We start from the raw sequence: 17,975 nt of genomic DNA, 5'->3' as shown, positions 1-17,975 counted from the left end.
GCAAGCTCTGACTACAAGGAGGGGTAGGGCCAGCCCCCACCTCTGTGGGCATGGAGTGTATCCCAGCAGCCCGCGGGTGGCATCTGTCCTTGTGGGGAGGGCCAATCAGGTATGGTGTTGGCCGGCAGCTAGCTTCTGGAGCGCTGGCCAGAGTTACCAATGGGGCCTCTGATTAGAAGCCCCCTCCATCTCCTCCCATCAGCCCAGAGCAGCAGACAGGACCCAGTGCATGCTGACTCCCCTCGTTCCTGCCCAGGGCCTGTGGTTTGAGGGCCACCTGTCCCTGAGACCCAGCCCTTTCTTCTTCTTTGCCTTCTGGGCTGGGAGAGGAGCTTTTGAGGGGAACTGAGATAGAGGGAAACTGAGATATGGGGCCACCGGCGTGACCCAGGCCTGGTGGAGGGGCTGGAGGGAAGGTTGGAGGGCACCCAGGTCCTTGCAACTACTAGGAGCCCACGGGTGCCCGCGTGCATGTGAAGGGGGGAGGCAGTACTGAGTTTATTTCAATAAACACTTATGACGTGCCAGTGATCTGTCTGTCTGTCCTAGGCAGGGGCTGGCCTGGGTCGGGACTACGCTGTGCCCCGAGTGTGGCGGGGTGACTGTGCTGTCGGGTGTCCTGAGTGGGCGGCTGTGCTGATGCTGCACTTGTGGTGCTCCGAGTCGGGCCCCGAGCTGCTCTGGGCGTCCTGAGCGCTCACAGGTTACATGCTGGTCACAGGGACCGCAGTCCGCTTACATTGGTCTTTTGTTGTGGGTTCCCCCGCCCCAGGAAGGCAGCCAGGCCAAATGCTCATTGGCTCTCCTCTTTACTGTGGATGTCACTGTCACCATCACAGCCACTGGGAGGGGCACACAACTTCAACCCCCCCTGTGCTAAGGGGAAGGATGGGGGCACTCAGGGCTATAAAACTAGCTATGTACACGGAGCATTCTAGGGAGAGGGCCCTCCCACCCCATGCACGCATGTGTCCGGGCACGGTGGGAGTTGGGGTCTGGCGCTCAGGTGGACGGTGGGGATGTGAGGTGGGCAGGTGGGTGTGTGCACGTTAGGACGTTTGCAGAAGGGCTTGGGGGGCTGCGGAAACACTGCTGGGGCCCCCAGCAGGGCTGCAAGCAGCCCGGCTGGGTGCACGCCTCCCGGTCCTCCCAGGTTCCGTCACGTTAAGGGTGAGGTCCTGATAAGAACTCCCTCCCTCCTAATCTTGACCTGAAGCTCAGAGTGGAGAAAGAGGCTGGCGCACCAGGCCCCTGCCCAGGGTCCAAGGGTGCAGTGCCTACCCCACCGGCGGAGCGCCTCCCTAACTAACACTGACACAGGACCGGGGCTGGGCTGCCTGGGCGCACTAAGGGAGTAAGGCAAGTAGGGGCATCTGTTCGAAAGGCCAGGCTGTGGAGGGCAGTGAGGGGGACCCAGGACCCCTGGCAGAAGAGTGGCAGCGCTGGTCTCAGAGAGGAGGACTGCCATGGAAACGTATCTCTGGGACACCCCAACAGGGTAGAGACACCTCCCAGTCCTCAGGGACTGCTCACAGAGATTGGACACTGGGGAGACCACCTAAGGATCTCCACAGAGACACAGATTGGCACTTAGGGGCCACCACGGACTGGCCACTGCAGTGATTTCCAGTCCGGGGAGTGTCCCCAACCTGGGGTGGGGTGGGGAGGGTAACCATGGTGGCCTGTCCCGGAGACGGCAAACAGTCCATCCTCGCAGCTGCCGAAGAGCAGAGTGACTTCTAACTGACACGGTAGGTGGACGTGTTCTTGGGCTCCGTGCTGGGCACACACCAGTCGCCCGCCTCCTGGATGGTCTGGTAGTGGCGCCAGGCTGACTTGTTGTAGACGGGCAGGCGCTCCACTGAGTCCGTGGACAGAGCCTGGGGAGTGGCAGGCTCAGCCTCTCCCACGGCCCTGTGCTGCCCGCCCCTCAGCACGTCGCCCTGGCCCCTGGATGGGCCGCGGCAGCCCGACGAAGTGCGAGACCCGGGCTGGGACTACCAACCCTGGCCCAGGAAGGCCCTCGAAAGGGTCTGTCCCTCTGAGTCTTGCTCCCGCCCACTCAAGGCAGCTGCTCACTTAAAGGGTCAAGGAAGGAGAGCGAGGAGGCTGGGCGGTGTGTTCCTGAAGGTCACCAACCCTGGGCCTCCATCTCCTCCTGAGCAGAGTGACGAATTCTCTATGGTTCCCCTTCCTTCTGGGTTCCCAGAACAGGGGTCTGAGTCATAGACCATGAACTCCGACATTGCCTGCCAACCAGGGAGCGCCTGTGGCGCTCTGCACCCCAAGGTGGTTGGGGACTGCAGCTCTGCTCTGAGTCTCAGTCTGGAATTGGGAAAGGGTCGCAGGGATGGAGAAGAAATCTGCCAGCAGGCTGACCCTGCCTGACCTGTCAGCAAACCCCGTGGGCCGCAGGCAAGGCCCCTCACCTTGAGATAGATGACGGCGTCCGTCCCAAAGCCCTCCATGGAGAAGAGCTGCAGGTCCCCCTGGAAGTACTTGGCATAGAGGCGGGAAATGGGGAGCCCGTAGCCGAAGCCAGCCTGCAGGGGGCAGGAAGGGGGTGTGATGAGGAGGCTGGCGCTGCAGTGATGGAGTGTGTGGGGGGGGGGGGGGTGCCCAGAACTGGGTGGGGCAGGGGAGAGGACACAAGAAGGGAAGGCTCTGAGGCAAGACGGAGCCGTGGGATGAAGGAGGTCAGTGTGGGGGAGGGGGCAAGCTGAGAGGCACAGTGAGGGTGGGGGGACATTAGCAGGGCAGGGAGAGGGCATCTGGGCAGGTCACGGGCTCCTCTGAGTCTCGATCTCCCAGACCCAGCTCTACTCCTCGGTGAACGGACAGGGAGATGTTAATGAACAACGATCAGTGACTTTGTGGGGAGGGAGGGGAAGAGTAAGGAAAGGTCAGAGACAGACCCCCGCAGACACGTGGGGCAGGGAGGTCCAGCCCGGGAGAGGTGACTGATGCCACACAGACACATGAGAATGGAGAGACCGCAGGAGATAGGAAGCAAGAGATAGGGAAGAGTGACAATTGAAAAGAAGAAATGAAGAGACAGGCGGGCACCCCGCAGGAGGCAGGAAGGGAGTGGGAAGGGAGCCACCTCACCAGCGGGGTCCCCCCAGTGCCAGGCTGGGGGGTGGGTGCTGTGGAGTACATGTAGCTGAAGAGTTGTTCAATCTTCCTCAAGGGGACACCCCCGCCGCGGTCACTCATCTGGGGGCGATGGACACATCAGGGGCTCTCCAGACCTGCATTCCACACAGCTCCACCCCTCAACCCCTTGACCTTTTCCCTGGTTCCCTAACCCTCAGGGTCCTCCCAAGTCCATCTCCTGGCAGGAAGGAAGGCCACCTCCCACCCCGCCACTGCTCTCTGGCCTCCGAAGTCAAGGGCCACATACTTTGATGGACAGATCCTCCTCGCCCAAGGCCACCATGACCTTGACAGGTGGGAGAACGAGGCTGGACTCATGGCTTTCCACAGTCGCTCGCATGGCATTCTGGGGAGGGAAGGAGTAAGAGAGGAGTGAGGGAAGCCCAGCCCCGACTGACTGCCCCGACCCCACCCTGCCCCCTCCACGAAGCACCGTCCCCCGGCCTCCTCACCTTGAAGAGTTCGAAAAGCATGTGGTAGAGGTGGGATGGGACGTAAACCATGTGAATTGGCTGTTTGGAGTCGGATGCTGCCAGGAGTCAAGACCAATGATCAGGAAATTGTCAAGAGGCCAAGAGGCCACCGGTCAGCATTCACTCACTCAGCATCTGGCGCCCAGCACTCAGCCACCATCTATTAGCTACCCATCTGCTCATCCATCCATCCAGCATTCACTCGGCCACTTATGCACTCACTCAGGGTCCATCAACCTTCTATCCATTATACGATGTCCATCCGTGCGTCCATCCATCCACCCATCATGTCCATTCAACATCCATTACCTCCTCTGTCTACCTATCCAGTGTCCATTCAACCATCCAATGGTCCTTCGGACTGAGCATCCGTTCAGACATCTACTCTTACCATCTGTCCATTCATTCAGAGTTGTACCCATGCTTCCATTCATCCACTGTTTATCTATCCATCTATTCACCATTTATACACATTCCAAAAGAGCCTGTCTACACTCTGTCCAGCCCACTAGCATTCAGCGGGACACTAGAATCCCCTGGAGAACTTCTGTGCCTTGGTGGGGCAGAGAGCAGGGGTACTGCACAGGGGATTCTGACCCCTGGCTCCTGCTCCCCAGGACTCGCTCTAGCCTGGAGTTCCTTCGTGTTAGGGACTGTTCCTTCCCAGTGTCTGGCACAGGGCTTTGTAGGCACCAGGAGCTCAATAACTAAGCCATGGATCAGTGAGTGAAGGAGTCTCGAGCCCTGTGCTGGGCAGTGGGGACACAAAGAGAAACAAAATTCAGCCCTGCCCTCTCAGAAATTCAAGTCTAGAAAGTGGCCTGTCTCTGCCCTTCAGTCTTGGTCCCTTGCTCCCTTCAAACAGTGCAACACAGAGGTGCACCTGGGACAGGAGGGCACCCACCTGTCTGTGTCAGACACACGCACACACACAGAGCCTTGCTCACCACTCACCACTGATCTCCTGGATCTCCAGGTCAGGTGAGGCCATGTAATACTTGTCACACAGGAGCTTGGCCATGTCGTAGGCATCTAAGAGGAGAGAGGGGACACTCAGGGAGTGGGGTGGCCCGCCCAGTATGCAGTCCTCTCGGCAGCACCAACAGTAAGCCCATGGGGACAAGGCCCCAACCCGCTGAAGAACGGGCCACCTTCCGGTCGGACACACCAGGGACGGCTTACCTTTCACCACCTCCGAGATGTTGCAGTTGGGGTCAATGCTGCCGATGTGCTTGGGGTGGGCTGGGTTGGTGCTGCCGTCGAAGATCAGGGCTGCGGGGGGGAGGAAGGTGCCACTGCCAGGGCTGCAGAGCCCGCCCCGCTCTCCCTCCACCCCGGGGGCCTCTCCCCTCTCCACTTCTATTTCCAACGCCTTGACCCTGAGTGGCACCACCTGCCCACCCTCCCACTCTCTCCTCTAACCCTGACCCCTCCAATGAGAGCTTTATGACCACCACACGGAACCCTTTTTAAAGAGGGGACACGGTTTTGCATTCTGTCAACAGTCAAAACGGTGGCTTGCAGGCCCGCCGCCCGCTCACTGTGCTGGTTGATGAGCATGCGGATGGAGATGCGGCTGAGGTAGAAGCGGTCCAGGAAGTACTGGATGTTCTGGTTGGACACGGGGTCGTCGCCGTAGGCGTCCTTGTACTCCAGCACGCCCTGCGCCATGGTGGGCACCACGTCATTGTGGCGGTTCCGGATGGTGACCAGGGCCTCGGTGAACCTACGGGGAGGGCAGATGTTGGCCCCTACCCAGGCCCAGTTCTGGGGACGCCCCTCAAACTCTGTTCCACTTCTGACCCCCTCTGCACAGTGTCTTCACCCACTCAGCCCTTCCCAACCCAAAGGCGATCATGCGGCTCCCACCCTGTTCCCCGCCGAGGCCACCTTGACTCTCCCGCCACCTGCCTGAGAGCCTGGGGGCTCCCCAGGGGCAGGGGTCAGTTCTTTCATCTCGATGACACTTCTGCCCCCGGGACTGTGATCGCAGATGCCACTCGCTTACACCTGCCCTCCTGTCCCCGACCAGGGCCCTCACTCACTGGTTCAGGGTATGGTGGTCCTCTGGGTCCTTGTCCAAGAACTCCATGATGTCCAGGAGACTCTGGACATACCTAGGGGCAGAGGGGGACATCACCTCAGCTCTGAGCGGGCCCCCTGCCCACCTGACTCGGCTGCCCTTGCTCTGGCTGGGGCCCTCCTGTGGGCACCGCCCAGAGCTGCACCGGCTGGTCACAAATTCTTTCTCAGTCATCTGTATGTGGGTCTCCCTGGCGACACAGTGAGGCAGGCAAGAAGAACTCCGATGTGTTCATCCCCTAAGAGTGCCCTTGTCCCAGTCGGGGCACATACCGGGGTTGCAGGCCGGTTCCCAGCAGGGGACGCACAAAAGGCAACCACACATTGATGTTTCTCTCCCTCTCTCCTTCCCTTCCCCTCTAAAAGATAAATAAATAAAATCTTACAGAGTGCCCTTGTTTTGGAATCCCAGAATGGGAGTCTTAGAAGGGCCTTGCAGACCATCCCATCCATTGGGTCTCAGGGAGCAGCAGACAGGCCCAGACGGGGCAGGGGACGCTTGACCGAGGGCCAGCAGTGAGACAAGGCCAAGGCAAATCACTCTACCACCCCGAGCCCCGTCAGGGAGACAGATCTCACTACCTGTCCCACAGGCTGTTGTTGCAGGCTGTGGGCACAGCGGGCAGTGTGGCCAGCCCAGGGCTCCCCCAGAGCAAAGGCTCAGGGAGGAGGATGGCAGACCACACCCCTGACTCCGGACAGGGTGGGTTTGGGCTGGGCACTGGGTTAAATGGTAGGCAGGAAGGACCCGGGGTGGGGTGGGCAGGCCCAGCTCCGACAGGCCTGCGGGCTCACTGTACCAGCGGGAACACGCATGCTCCCTGCGCCTCTCCTTCGGGAGGCCTGGTCAGGAGGCCAGCTTCCCCAGCGTCTAGAAAAGAGCTGGCTAACCAAAGGGAGTGCTGGGAAGCCCTGACTCACGGACAGCAGGAGGCTGCCTTCTGCAAGGGAGTCAGGCCTACCCATGGCAGCTGGTGGTAACAACCTGGAGCAATTGTCCCCTGCCCCCCTGAGCCAGGACACCCCCTCTTCCCTGCTAACATGCCCAGCTTGCAGCTTGTCCTACTGTAGAAGGCCGGAGAGCTGAGCCTCTCGGGCAGAAACTTCAGACAACAGGAAGGAGCTGCCGCCTGCAGCCCTGAGCAGGGAGGGCCCCTGGGGCTTACCAGTCTCTCTAGAAAAGGCCCTACCCTCTCTCGGTTTAAGACAGGAGAGAAGAGGGTGAGAGGGCTCCTTTTGGAGCTGGCTCTGCTGGGTGCCACTCCTCGCTCTTCCACCTTGAGCTGTGTGGCCCTGGGTAAGTCATGCAACCTCTCTGGGCCTGAGTTGCCTCAGCAGGAAAAGGGAGGGTTTTAGCCTTACTGTTATCCCTGCTTTTTGGTGAGGACGGAATGTGATCAGCAGCACCGTGCTAGCACACAGTGAGCGCTCTCTAAAAGTCTGCTCTTGTTATGAACAGTGGTTCAAACATTGTCAACAGCTGAGTGCATCCTCCGAGTCCCCAGGTGCATGTGACACCCTCCTCCTGGTTGTACTGGGCATAGGCTCTGAATCACACCATGTTTTATTCTTTTCTAATATATTTATCAATGATGCTATTACGGTTGTCCCGACTTCCTCCCCTTTCCCTCCAGCAGTCCTCATGCCCTTAGTTCACATCCATGGGTCATGCATGTAAGTTTTTTGGCTTCTCCATTTCCTATACTGTTCTCAACATTCCGTGTCTATTTTGTATCTACCATTTATGTTTCTTAATCCCTGCACCTTTTCTCCCATTCTCCCCCTTCCCCCTTTCCCCTCCCAGCTGATAACCCTCCAAATATTCTCCATTTCTGTGATTCTGTTCCTGTTCTGGTTGCTTACTTAGTTTTTTTTTTTTTTTTTACATTTGGTTGTTAATAGTTGTGAATTTGTTGCCATTTTAATTTTATAGTTTTGATTTTTAATTTTTAAAGATTTTATTTATTTTTAGAGAGAAGGAAGGGAAGGAGAAAGATAGGAAGAGAAACATCAATGTGTGGTTGCCTCTCTCATGCCCCCACTGGGGACCTGGCCTGCAACCCAGGCATGTGCCCTGACTGGGAATCGAACCAGTGACCCCTTGGTTTACAGCCTGAGCTCAATCCACTGAGCTACACCAGCCAGGGCTGATCTTTTTTTTCTTAAGTAAGTCCCTTTGACATTTCATATAATGAGGGCTTGGTGATGATGAACTCCTTCAGCTGTATGTTGTCCTGGAAGCACTTTATCTGCCCTTCCATTCAAAATGACAGCTTTGCTGGACAGAGTAATCTAGGTTGTAGGTCCTTGTTTTTCATCACTTCAAATACTTCTTGCCAGTCCTTTCTTGCCTGCAAAGTTTATTTTGAGAAATCAGCTGACAGTCTTATGGGAACTCCCATGTAGGGGACTCTCTGCTTTTCTCTTGCTGCTCTTAAGATTCTCTCTTTATCTTTAACCTTTGGCATTTTAATTATGATATGTCTTGGTGTGATCCTCTTTGGGTCCAATTCGTTCGGGACTTTCTGTAATTCCTGGACTTATATGTCTATTTCCTTCACCAAATTAGGGAAGTTTTCTTTCATTATTTTTTCTAAAAAGTTTTTAATTTCTTGCTCTTCCTCTTTTCCTTCTGGCACCTCTATGATTCAGAAGTTGGTATGTTTGCAAATTGTCCCAGAGGGTACTTACACTATCCTCAGGGTTTTTTTTTTTTTTTTCTCCTTGCTGTTCTGGTTGAATATTTATTTCTTCTTCATGTTCCAAATCATTGATTTGAATCCCAGCTTCCTCCCCTCCACTGATGGTTCCCTGTGGATTTTTCTTTATTTCACTTAGTGTAACCTTTGTTTTTGCCTCTATGTTGTTGCTGTACTCAATGAGGTCTTTGAGCATCCTGATCACCAGTGTTTTGAACTCTGCATCTGAAGGTTGGTTACCTCGATTTTGTCCAGTTCTTTTTCCTGGGGCTTTGTTCTCTCTTCTTTCATTTGGGCCGTATTTCTTTGTGTCCTCAAGTTGGCAGCCTCCCTGTGTTTGTTTCCATGTACTAGGTAGAGCTGCTTTGACTCCCGGTCATAGTAGCGTGGCCTATTGTAGAAAATGTACCTGCAAACTGTGTGGGGCAGAGCCTTAGGTAATCGCCAGGTGGGGCAACCCGCTTCACCACTTCACGGCTCTGTGTTGGGGGAGGGCTGGGAGAGGGGACAGTACCGCTGCCTGGCTTCTGGAGGTTTGCCTGGCACTCACACCATTTCCAGTCACTTGCCCACTTTCCATATGCGGCAGGCACCCTTCCAGCTGTTGCCCTGGTGGCGAATCCCACAGTGGGTGGGTTTGCATATGTTCTAAGCCTGTGCGGGCCCTTTAAGCTGAGTCTCCTGAAAATCTGTCAGTTTCTTCTTCTAGCTTGGGGCTGGGATTGCTTGTTCCCAAGGTATCTCTCCCGATAATTCACCCACCCTACGAGAACGTGGGATCACCCATTCCGCCTCTGCCTCTCCCTGCCACGCAGAGCCTCCACACCTCTCTGCCCATCTCCACGACTCCACCCCTCCTACCCATCCGGAGGAATGTGTCTTCTTTAAATCCTTGGCTGTGTTTGGACTTCCATACAGCTCAATATTCTGATGGCTCTGGGTGTTATTTGTTTTGAGATCTAGTTGTAATTCTTTCCATGGCTGTGCAAGGAGGTGAAGCATGTGTCTACCTACACCTCCATGTTGACCAGTGAATCATACAGTGTTTCAATCCATCATGCTCTGGACAGCCACTGATGTCAGGAATGGCGCTGTCCCGGTCCTGGTGTGCCCTGTGCCTGATGGGGGGGCAGCGCAGTCACTGATGGGGGAAGCTCAGAGAGCAGGCGAGACTGGGTTCCCCTCAGCACCCCCCACCTTCCCTGCAGCCCTAGGCACTCCTAGCACCTCACCTCATGTCCCTGGAGAATAATAACAGCCAATAGTTACATAGTGTCCATTAGTGCCCACCTGTCTCAGAATCTACCCCAGGCCACTCATCTCTGGGTAGTCTTGATCAGCATACAGCCCAGTAAGTCTTCACTTAACGTGGTTACATTGTCTGTGGCTTTAAGTGAAACATGATAGCAAAACCAATTTACCACAGGCTAACTGATGTACGCAAGACTTAAATTCCTACAGCATCTCGTCAATGTTATAATGAAATGACATAGAATGAAGCAATGGCTTTCGAGGACCTGCAGTATGTCCCCCTTTATGCAGACAAGGAAACCAGCTCAGACAGGGAAGGTGAGATGGCCCAGGCCACATACTAAGCAGCTGTACTGGAATTCAAAACCAGGTCTGTCTGATGGCAAGTCTGCAACCACATGGCCAACTGTTCGCCATCTGTGCTGGTCCAAACAGTGATGCTGATGTTGATGGTCCTGTGCTGGTCCAAACAGTGATGCTGATGTTGATGGTCAGGGCAAGCAGCACTTACTGGGCACCAGCCTTGTGCCATGGCTCTGCTCCCTGACTTCCACCTCCACCATTACCCTGTAAGGTGGGTGCTAATGGTAGCCCCAGTTTACATGTGAGGCCTGTTAAGTGAGGATCTCTCTCTCAGGCATGTGTGACTCCTACGTCTTATTCCCTAATCATGCCCAGGATAAAGCTTGTGCTCATGTGATTCTTGGAGGAACAGGGGATTTGGAGAGAGGACCTACAAGTGTGCAATGCTGGGGGCAAGTAGAGAGAGAAAGGGGAGCAGACCAGCTGGGGAGTGGGGGTCCTGGAACCCCTTCCCAAGACCCAGAGGGCCAGCAGAGAGAGAGAGAGCGGTGGGAGCTAGGAGGCGCTGACCAGCTTGGTGATGCCTGGCCAGCTGCAGGGAGCAGGGCGGGGTCAAAGTCCCAACACCCAAGGGTGTGTGTGTGTGATTGTTCTCACTGCCAGCACCGCCCCTCCGTGTCTGTCTAATGAACATAAGAGGACAGAAACAGGGCCTGGTCACATGGCCAGGAAAGTTTAGCAAAGGGCACCAGGGTGGACTGGCAATGGGCAGTGCCTGCCGGTGCAGGTGTGGGGAGAGCTGCCAGCCTCCGCCTCGGGCTCCTGGGCTGTGAAGCAGGGTTTAGGGTCCTGGCCTCCCTCCCTCACAGAGCCATTCCTGCCAGAGAGTAGTTCTGGGTGTCCTCTCGGAAGGGGGAGCAGAGGATGAGAAGGATTTTCCCAGGGACCCCAGTCCTGGCCTGAAGCCCTGCCATGAGCTTGGCATACCCAAGGCTAAGGGCCAGACCTTGGTCGTAAGGGGAGGGCCTCTGGGGCTGGAGCCATACTGATTGGGCGGCATGGCCCCACTGAGGGCCAGAGACAGAACAGAAACGTGGGAGGCCTGAGAGCAGTGGTGCAATGACAGATGAGTCACTTCAGGTTTACTCGCCCTGGGCAGACAGAGCAGGCAGCGGGGCCCTAACACTGTGCATGCGTGGGGAAGGCCTGGGCCAGCCAACCTCACAGTAAGCAAGGCCTCCCAAGGCTCCCTGGGTGAGATCTGGAGCTTCCTCCCACCCCCACCCCCTAAACCCTGCCTTTTGAGACTTTTGAGCCAGTCCAGAGCCCTGCACTGGGGAGGCGGGAGGCGTGGAATTCCGGGACAGAGGAGGAGGAGGGAGCGTGGGCATGTGTGTGTGTGTATGTGCATGTGTGTGTGTAGGAATGTTGGAATGAGTATGCAGTGCGGGGAGGGGGTACGCAGAGGCTTGGACGGAAGCAGGAGGGAGCACTGAGTAACTGGGGGCATGTGTGTAACCTGTGTGCTCACAGGTGTCTGCGAGCGTGTGTGCACCGTGCACCAGTGTCCACGCCACTGGGACAAGGGTGTGGACAAGGCAATGGGGGTACGAGAAGGGGAGAGGTGACAGATGTGTCCTGCATCTGGAAGCCACTCTGTAGAAGGGTGGTGTAGAAGGGAAGGGGACCCTGGGTCAGGCACACTGTGTCCCACAGCTGACCGGGCCCTGAAGAGGCCACTGAGCCACTCGGGTCCCCGTGTGTAAAAAGGGTCCACAGCAGTCGGCGCTCGGCGGAGATGATGCACGTTGCTGGTCTCCACTCTGATTATGTAAGGAGTGGCTGAGGGAGCCAATGGGAGGGTTTGGCTGACACCCCAGCTCTGTGCCTGGCGGAGCAGGCTCCGGACGCCGGGAGGCTGTGTGCAGATGGTGCTTATTCTTCCTAAGGGCAAGGGCTCGTTCCTGCAGGGTGGGGCGGGGGTCCTGCCTGGGCAGGGCTTGGGGTCCACACATCTTGCTGGCAGGTGAAGAAGGCTCCTAAGAAGGTGCCGACCGTGTGATATGGCCCCCCACCCTCTCCCTGCGACCCCTACAAACACTCTTATTAGAGACAGGAGTGATTTGCAGTGACTGGGTTCTACTCCGCAACTCTCCCCCCAGCCGACCCCCTTCTAGAAGCACATTCCCACCGAGTCCACATCCTCCCTCAGCTGCCTCTCGCTCCTGGGAGGAGTCAGAGTCACCCCTTTCATGCCCCAGCGACACCAGCCATCACACGAAACTCTGTAATGTGAGTCCTACTTTCCCACGGACCTGTGACGTGGGACCTCTGACTCCAGGCCACTGCCCCAGCACGCACTGCTCTGCCTTGCCCTCTGGTCACAGGGCCTGGGTTAGAATCCCAGCCCCTGCTGGCCCTCTGAGTGATCTCAGACAAGCCTCTGGATCTCTCCGAACCTTGGTCACTCATCTATAAAACTGGGGTAGTAGCACGGCCTGCTCCATCAGGCTGTTGTGAAGGCGAAATAGTTAATATGTGGCCACACTCGGGACAGTTTCTGATGCGCAGCAGGCCCTCCAGGCACGTTCGCTTGTGCCGTCATCACCACTGTTATTACTACATCGTCCAAGAGAACTTCTTCTCGGCCACATCATCTCTGACCCGGAGGTGCTTTGGCCCAGAAGTGATGCTGGAGACATCACTTGTGTTTATAGACTTCCCGACACTTTCACACTGAGCTGCGGCATTTGGCCCTTGGAAAGAGCCTGGATCCCCATTTTACAGACGAGGAGACCGAGGTTCACAGAGGCCACACGGTTGGCCAAGGATTTAGGGTCCAAGCAGCAAAGCCAAGACTCAAAGTCAAACATGCCGACGCCACACCCGAGGCTCTCTACCACCGTCCAGTCACTCCTAAAAGAGGGTCTCTCTACACCAAGTTTGTCCAGTTGAGATAACATCAGGTTCACTTACAAGCAGGAATTCTCCACTTGCTCGCCTGGCTCCTGCCCAGCACCCCTCCGCAGCTGAGCAGAAAATGCATTAGCTATCACCCCACACTGCCTATTAACCACCACTACGGGCAGTCATGTAGGACTCCCCCATTCTCCAAAGGGGAGGTTTTGTTCCCTGTTCACCAGACTCTGAGCCAAGGCCCTCGTGCCAGACTCCCGAGGAGGTCATCCCCCTCCTCACATGCACACTCTGCCCACCTCCACTGCCTTCATCACCCAGGCATTCTCCTGGAGAAGGAGGGCTGCACTCTCTGCGGGCAGCTGCCTCATCTTTGTCAGGCAGTCCCTCCTGCCCTCACACCTCAGTCTCTCTGGCTGCAGCGAAGGCCCATTCTGGAAACAATGTTGGCTGGCTATCTCTTCAGTGGGTCAGACACGCCAGCAATCCCTTCGCCTGTTCTCCTCTAAGCAGAGTCTCCCACTGGGAAGTGTCCTCTCTTGTCTAACTTCACTCCCTCCTGCTGCTGGCTGACATTACTGAGAGAGGAATAAGTCAGGCCGAGCCCCGATATGTGTAACGTTATTAGGAAGGGACTTTGTGGGGGGTTGAGGGACATCATGGACGGTTCAGCAGCTCCCTGCCCCACCCTCCCCACAGTCTCCTGGTTCTCCCAGGAACACTGTGTCCACAGAGGAGCCTGAAAAGCCATGTCCTGGAGTCAGGGACCAGCTGGAGAGGCAGCCACGTCAATCAGCCAGACAAAGCCAGAGAAGGGACAGGGAGAACAGATGGCACCTTCTGTCTCCTTTCCACGACTGCCACCCCACCCCACAGTGGGGAAAGCTGGTCAGTGCAGAGGTCTTGTGCCTGTGAGGGACAGGGCTCAGCAAGGGGTGACCTGGTTGGGCCACGTGGAGATCACCTCTGCCCCCCCACCCCACCTTCACAGTTTTCACGTACAGCACCACATCCACAAAGCAAGTTCCCCGATGCCCTAGCTGGGCACGTTCCTGCCCCCACACCTCTGCACAAGCAGTGCCTTGGGCCTGGAATGCCCTTCCCTTTCTTCTCGGCCTGGGCTCACCAAGGCCCTGTGCGGCCCAGGGACACATCGCGTCCCCTACGCATTTCATACCCGTTTCAGCTTGCCTACAACTTTCTGGTTCAACTGACATTCGCTGCACACAAAACGCTCTCCTTCCAATATCTCATTTAATTAGCATGCTGTGCGTATACAGATCCGTGCATAGAAAAAATGCTGGAAGGGCACCAACAAAACTTACGGGAGCCTTAACAGTGTCTGGCTGGTAGTGGTTGGCATTCCCTTCTATCTGCTTTTCTTTGTTTTCCAAATGTCAGAGTGAACGTGTTACGCTTCCTCAATGAGGAGGAAAAAACCCAATCAATGTTACTTTTAAATAATACTTTTATTCTTAGTTTAAATAAAACTAACTCTTCGGCAGCTCACCACTCCTACCACTGTCCACTCGGCACTTAATCCGTCTTCTCTTACTCTCCCTTGGACATTGCGGGCTCCCCCAGTCTGCCCTTGGGCTCAGAGGCCACGTGGCGTCCTGAGTCCAGAAGGAAACCCAGCCAGGCCACACCCACCACAGCCAGAACCAGGAAACGACTTTTGCACAGGTGCCACTAAGGGCTGACCATGATTAGCCACGAGCACACCTGGTTATAGAGTAAATGTGTTTGTTTTTCATGTGACTGGCACAGGCTAATGTCATCCAGTTACTTAACCCTGGACAGAGTTCTGGAGTGAGCTTTACTGAGAATTTTCCTCCACTACTGCCGCCGTGTGCAATAAACTCCTGATCTTTGCCCTCGAAAACTCTTCAGGCGTGGGTGCTCTGTCTATGTGAGTGCTTTCTGACGTCCAAAACCGTCTGACTCACAGGCTGCATTGTAACGTTTGAACATTTGCTTCTTCTTGGTTCTCTGTTTCCTACAAAGTTGCCTCAGGTAAATACTACCCTGCAGAAGCTGGGTTTTCGGGCCCAGGGCCCAGGGCGAATATGCTGACATGAGCCTGCTTTGGGGTTTTGGCTGTGAGAATGATTTTCTAGGTGGATCTGGGGTTTCCACAGAAAGGAGGGTGGTGAGTGTGGGCCCATCCCCCAGACACAAGGCTAAGAGCATGATCTTCATCCTTGCTCTGGCCTAGCATTTTGCTTGACTTTGAGTCAAGCCTCCCAAAGTCCTGTGCCCCCACTCTGTCCCTGCCTCTGTCAAGGCTGCTGGGAACCTGGAGACTCCATCTCTGAGCCCAGGGCATCTGACAATGGAGTGGGAGATGTGGGGACCTAGCCAGGGGTCTCACCAGCTCTGCACCAGCTGCACCGAGGGTGTGCTCAGCACCCGGTCAGGAAGCAGGTTGATCTCTTTCATGATGTTGGCCAGGCGCACAGGTAGCTCTTGCCGGAGGAAGGTGAATGAGGTTTTCTCACAGGCATTACTGGACCCTGGGGGGGAGAAGGGTGAAGGGTGAGCCCACATAGCTGCAAACCATCAAAGCCAGAGGATATCTCAGGGTTCGGGTTGATTAAATCCTTCACTTCCTGAGGGTTCAGAGGAGAAGTGACCGGGGGCACAGAGCAGGCAGCTAGGCCCTGCAGTGTTCTGACCTCCCCATCACCCAGTCTAACTCTTTGGGGAGTTGCATCCTTTCCTTACTTCCAGCTGAACCCCAATTTCCTGCAGCCCTAGGGGCAGAGCTACTCCCAGCCCCTAAGTCACCTCACTTCTTCTCTTTGTTTCCCACCTAGCAGACACCCCCTTTGGGGGAGTTGATCCAGGAAGCAGAGCAGCCTGGGAAATCCCTCCCTCCCCAGGGCTGGGTGCTGGTTGAAGGGAGCTAGGCCCTGGGCCACCGCAGCTGCAGGCTCTCAGCATCATCTCTGGCCCAGCCCATCTTCATCCAGGCTGGTCTTGATGCCCATGGTAGAGCTGCCCGCCCTGTATTAATACGCACCCACCTGTGAGGCAGACAGGGCCAAAGGATGGTAACCCATATACCCTGGTCCTCAGCCTGGCTTCAAGATGAAGAGGGTGATGGATTGAATCAGGCCACAGGCCAGGGTCAGGACACTTAGGTTCTGGTCCAGGTTCTGCTTCCAACTCTGTCACCCAGGACATGTCACTATCCTTCTAAAGGTCTCAGTATCCCCCACTGTACTATAAGTGGACCAAACTCCACTGTGAGCCCCTCCCGGTTGTGATACTTCTGTAACTGGGGTCCATCTAATCTGGACTAATCAGCAGCTGTGAGTGGGCACAAGAGGCTTTCCTACATGGGGGCAGCTCAAAGAGGGCAGAGGGCAGGTGGCCAAGTACAGGGAAACAGGTACTCTGTGTCCCGGCTGCTGCCTCCCTCTACTCCCATCAATGACGCAGCTGTAACCTGAGCCAGACCCTGTCTCCTCAACTCTGGAGAGTCCTGGGCATCCCCTCCTAATCCCCAGGTGGCACTATGAAAATAGCATGCGAACAGACAGGGTCCACACAATGTCTGTTCCAGTCGCCACACTGGCACATCCTTGCTCCTGCTCCAGAGCCACCCCCAAGATGCCGATGGTGGGTGATCCCGGCTGAGGAACCCAGGGGCAGTCAAGGGTGGGTACAAGCCACCTGACTCCATCTCATGATGCCCTGGGCCGCTGCCCAGCTGAGGACAAGCAGTCGGGACTGAGGGAATTTGATCTTCAAGTGTCCTTGCCCACTGTGACAGCTGGGGGCTGGCCCCTTCAATGGGTGGAGGTGTCCTGGTCAGGGCCTCTCTCCTGGGTGCATTTTCCCCAACTGACCCCTTGGGGGCCCAGCCCAGGTCTCCTTCCAGGTGGCTGCACCTACAAGGCTGCCTTATTACTCTCACCAGTAATCCCCTTACTTCCTGGGTCTCCTACTCTTAAGAGTCCACAGGACCCGTTATGCCTGGGCACATCCTACTCCCTTGCTGCCCTTAGTAACACCACTTCGCTGACGCCTCACTCTCCATGACGCCTCACGAAGCCCAGGAAGACACCTCGGAACGCTCCTATGCAATGCCCCTCGCTTCCCATTAATAGTCCAGTGGAGAGTTTGTACAGCCGGGGTACCCCAAACCGTTTCAGGCCCGGGGATCCTTTCCTCCCGGTTAACCCTCTCCTGCCTGTTCCCCTCCAAGTAACCCTTCCTTGTGACTTCCCCGTTCATCCTTCTCGGCCGAGATCCCTACATTCGCCCCATCCAGGCCCCCATGGGGCCCGGCGTCCAGGCGCCCCCTGCCCACTCCTTACCGAAGTCCAGAAACTGCTTCATGGACAGCGGGGAGGGGGAGAACTTGCTAAAATGCTCGATGTACTTGGGCGCCCCTGCCAGGGACGCATTCTTCAACAGCGCGCGGATCCAGCGCATGGCGGCGGAACCGGGGCTTGAGTTCGGGCTCCGGTACCAGCGCAGGTGGCTCTCGCGCCCGGCTTGGCCCAGCCTCGCCTGGCCTAGCGGTTTCACCGCCTCCTCCCCTCCCGGCCCTGGCCATCCTCCAAGACCTGACCAATCGGCTGGAGGCGGCTCCCCGACGCCGCCAATGGCCGCTCACAAACAACTATGGGACAGCCTATAGCCTCCCGCTCCGGCACGTGGCTTCCCCAGGCCCACCCCCTTAGCTGGGGTTGGCTCGAGGAGGCCAGTTGTTTTCCTGCGACCCGGCGGAGAACCCCGCCCCCCTCGGCTCACTCCGCCCTCTTCCCCACCAGCCCAAGGTTCAACCAAGTTAACCCCTCCCTTCCAGAAGCCTATTATTACTCCTGCTTTTACACTTCTTATTTTCCTCGCTCCCTCCCCGAATCTCTATCACTTGCCTTCCCTTCAATTGTCCTGGTAGCTTTCTTTTTTTTTATATTTAATTTTATTTAGTTACTTTTCAAGTACATTTTTTTAAATCTATTTCTCCCATCCCACCCCACCCCCCCCCCGCCCGGTCTTCCCCCCCCCATTCCCCCCCCCCAGTCCTCATCTCTGTGTCTTTCATACTTGTTCCTCAAAATCCCTCCCCCTTTTTCCC

The 17,975-nt window shown here is 56.3% G+C and overlaps 1 protein-coding gene across 1 annotated transcript; it reads right to left on the bottom strand.

Annotated features, from left to right (window-relative positions):
* Positions 1 to 793: 793 nt before the first annotated feature.
* PDK2 (pyruvate dehydrogenase kinase 2) lies at positions 794 to 17,433 on the bottom strand. The gene is made up of 11 exons (XM_037150005.2): positions 17,209 to 17,433; positions 15,255 to 15,396; positions 5,675 to 5,746; positions 5,171 to 5,355; positions 4,812 to 4,901; positions 4,584 to 4,661; positions 3,609 to 3,685; positions 3,404 to 3,502; positions 3,109 to 3,216; positions 2,430 to 2,543; positions 794 to 1,880 (listed from the first exon to the last, which is right to left on the bottom strand). Exons 1-11 carry the CDS (start codon positions 17,324 to 17,326, stop codon positions 1,740 to 1,742), a joined length of 1,224 nt encoding a protein of 407 aa, XP_037005900.1. The 5' UTR covers positions 17,327 to 17,433; the 3' UTR covers positions 794 to 1,739.
* Between the last annotated feature and the right edge of the window lie 542 nt (positions 17,434 to 17,975).

Source organism: Artibeus jamaicensis, unplaced genomic scaffold, assembly GCF_021234435.1.
Source record: "Artibeus jamaicensis isolate MK-2021 breed Jamaican fruit bat unplaced genomic scaffold, CSHL_Jam_final contig_1998, whole genome shotgun sequence".
Classification (NCBI taxonomy): Eukaryota; Metazoa; Chordata; class Mammalia; order Chiroptera; family Phyllostomidae; genus Artibeus; species Artibeus jamaicensis.
This window is presented reverse-complemented; position numbering and strand designations above follow the sequence as displayed.

Bases quoted from the DNA above. Each gene is read 5' to 3' on its own strand.
- PDK2 (XM_037150005.2), bottom strand. From the start codon at position 17,326: ATGCGCTGGATCCGCGCGCTGTTGAAGAATGCGTCCCTGGCAGGGGCG. The intron at 4,902-5,170 runs GTGAGCGGGCGG...TCCCCCCCGCAG, and splicing joins CATGCTCATCAACCAGCACA to CCCTGATCTTCGACGGCAGC. The intron at 3,217-3,403 runs GTATGTGGCCCT...CATCGCCCCCAG, and splicing joins AGGAGGATCTGTCCATCAAA to ATGAGTGACCGCGGCGGGGG.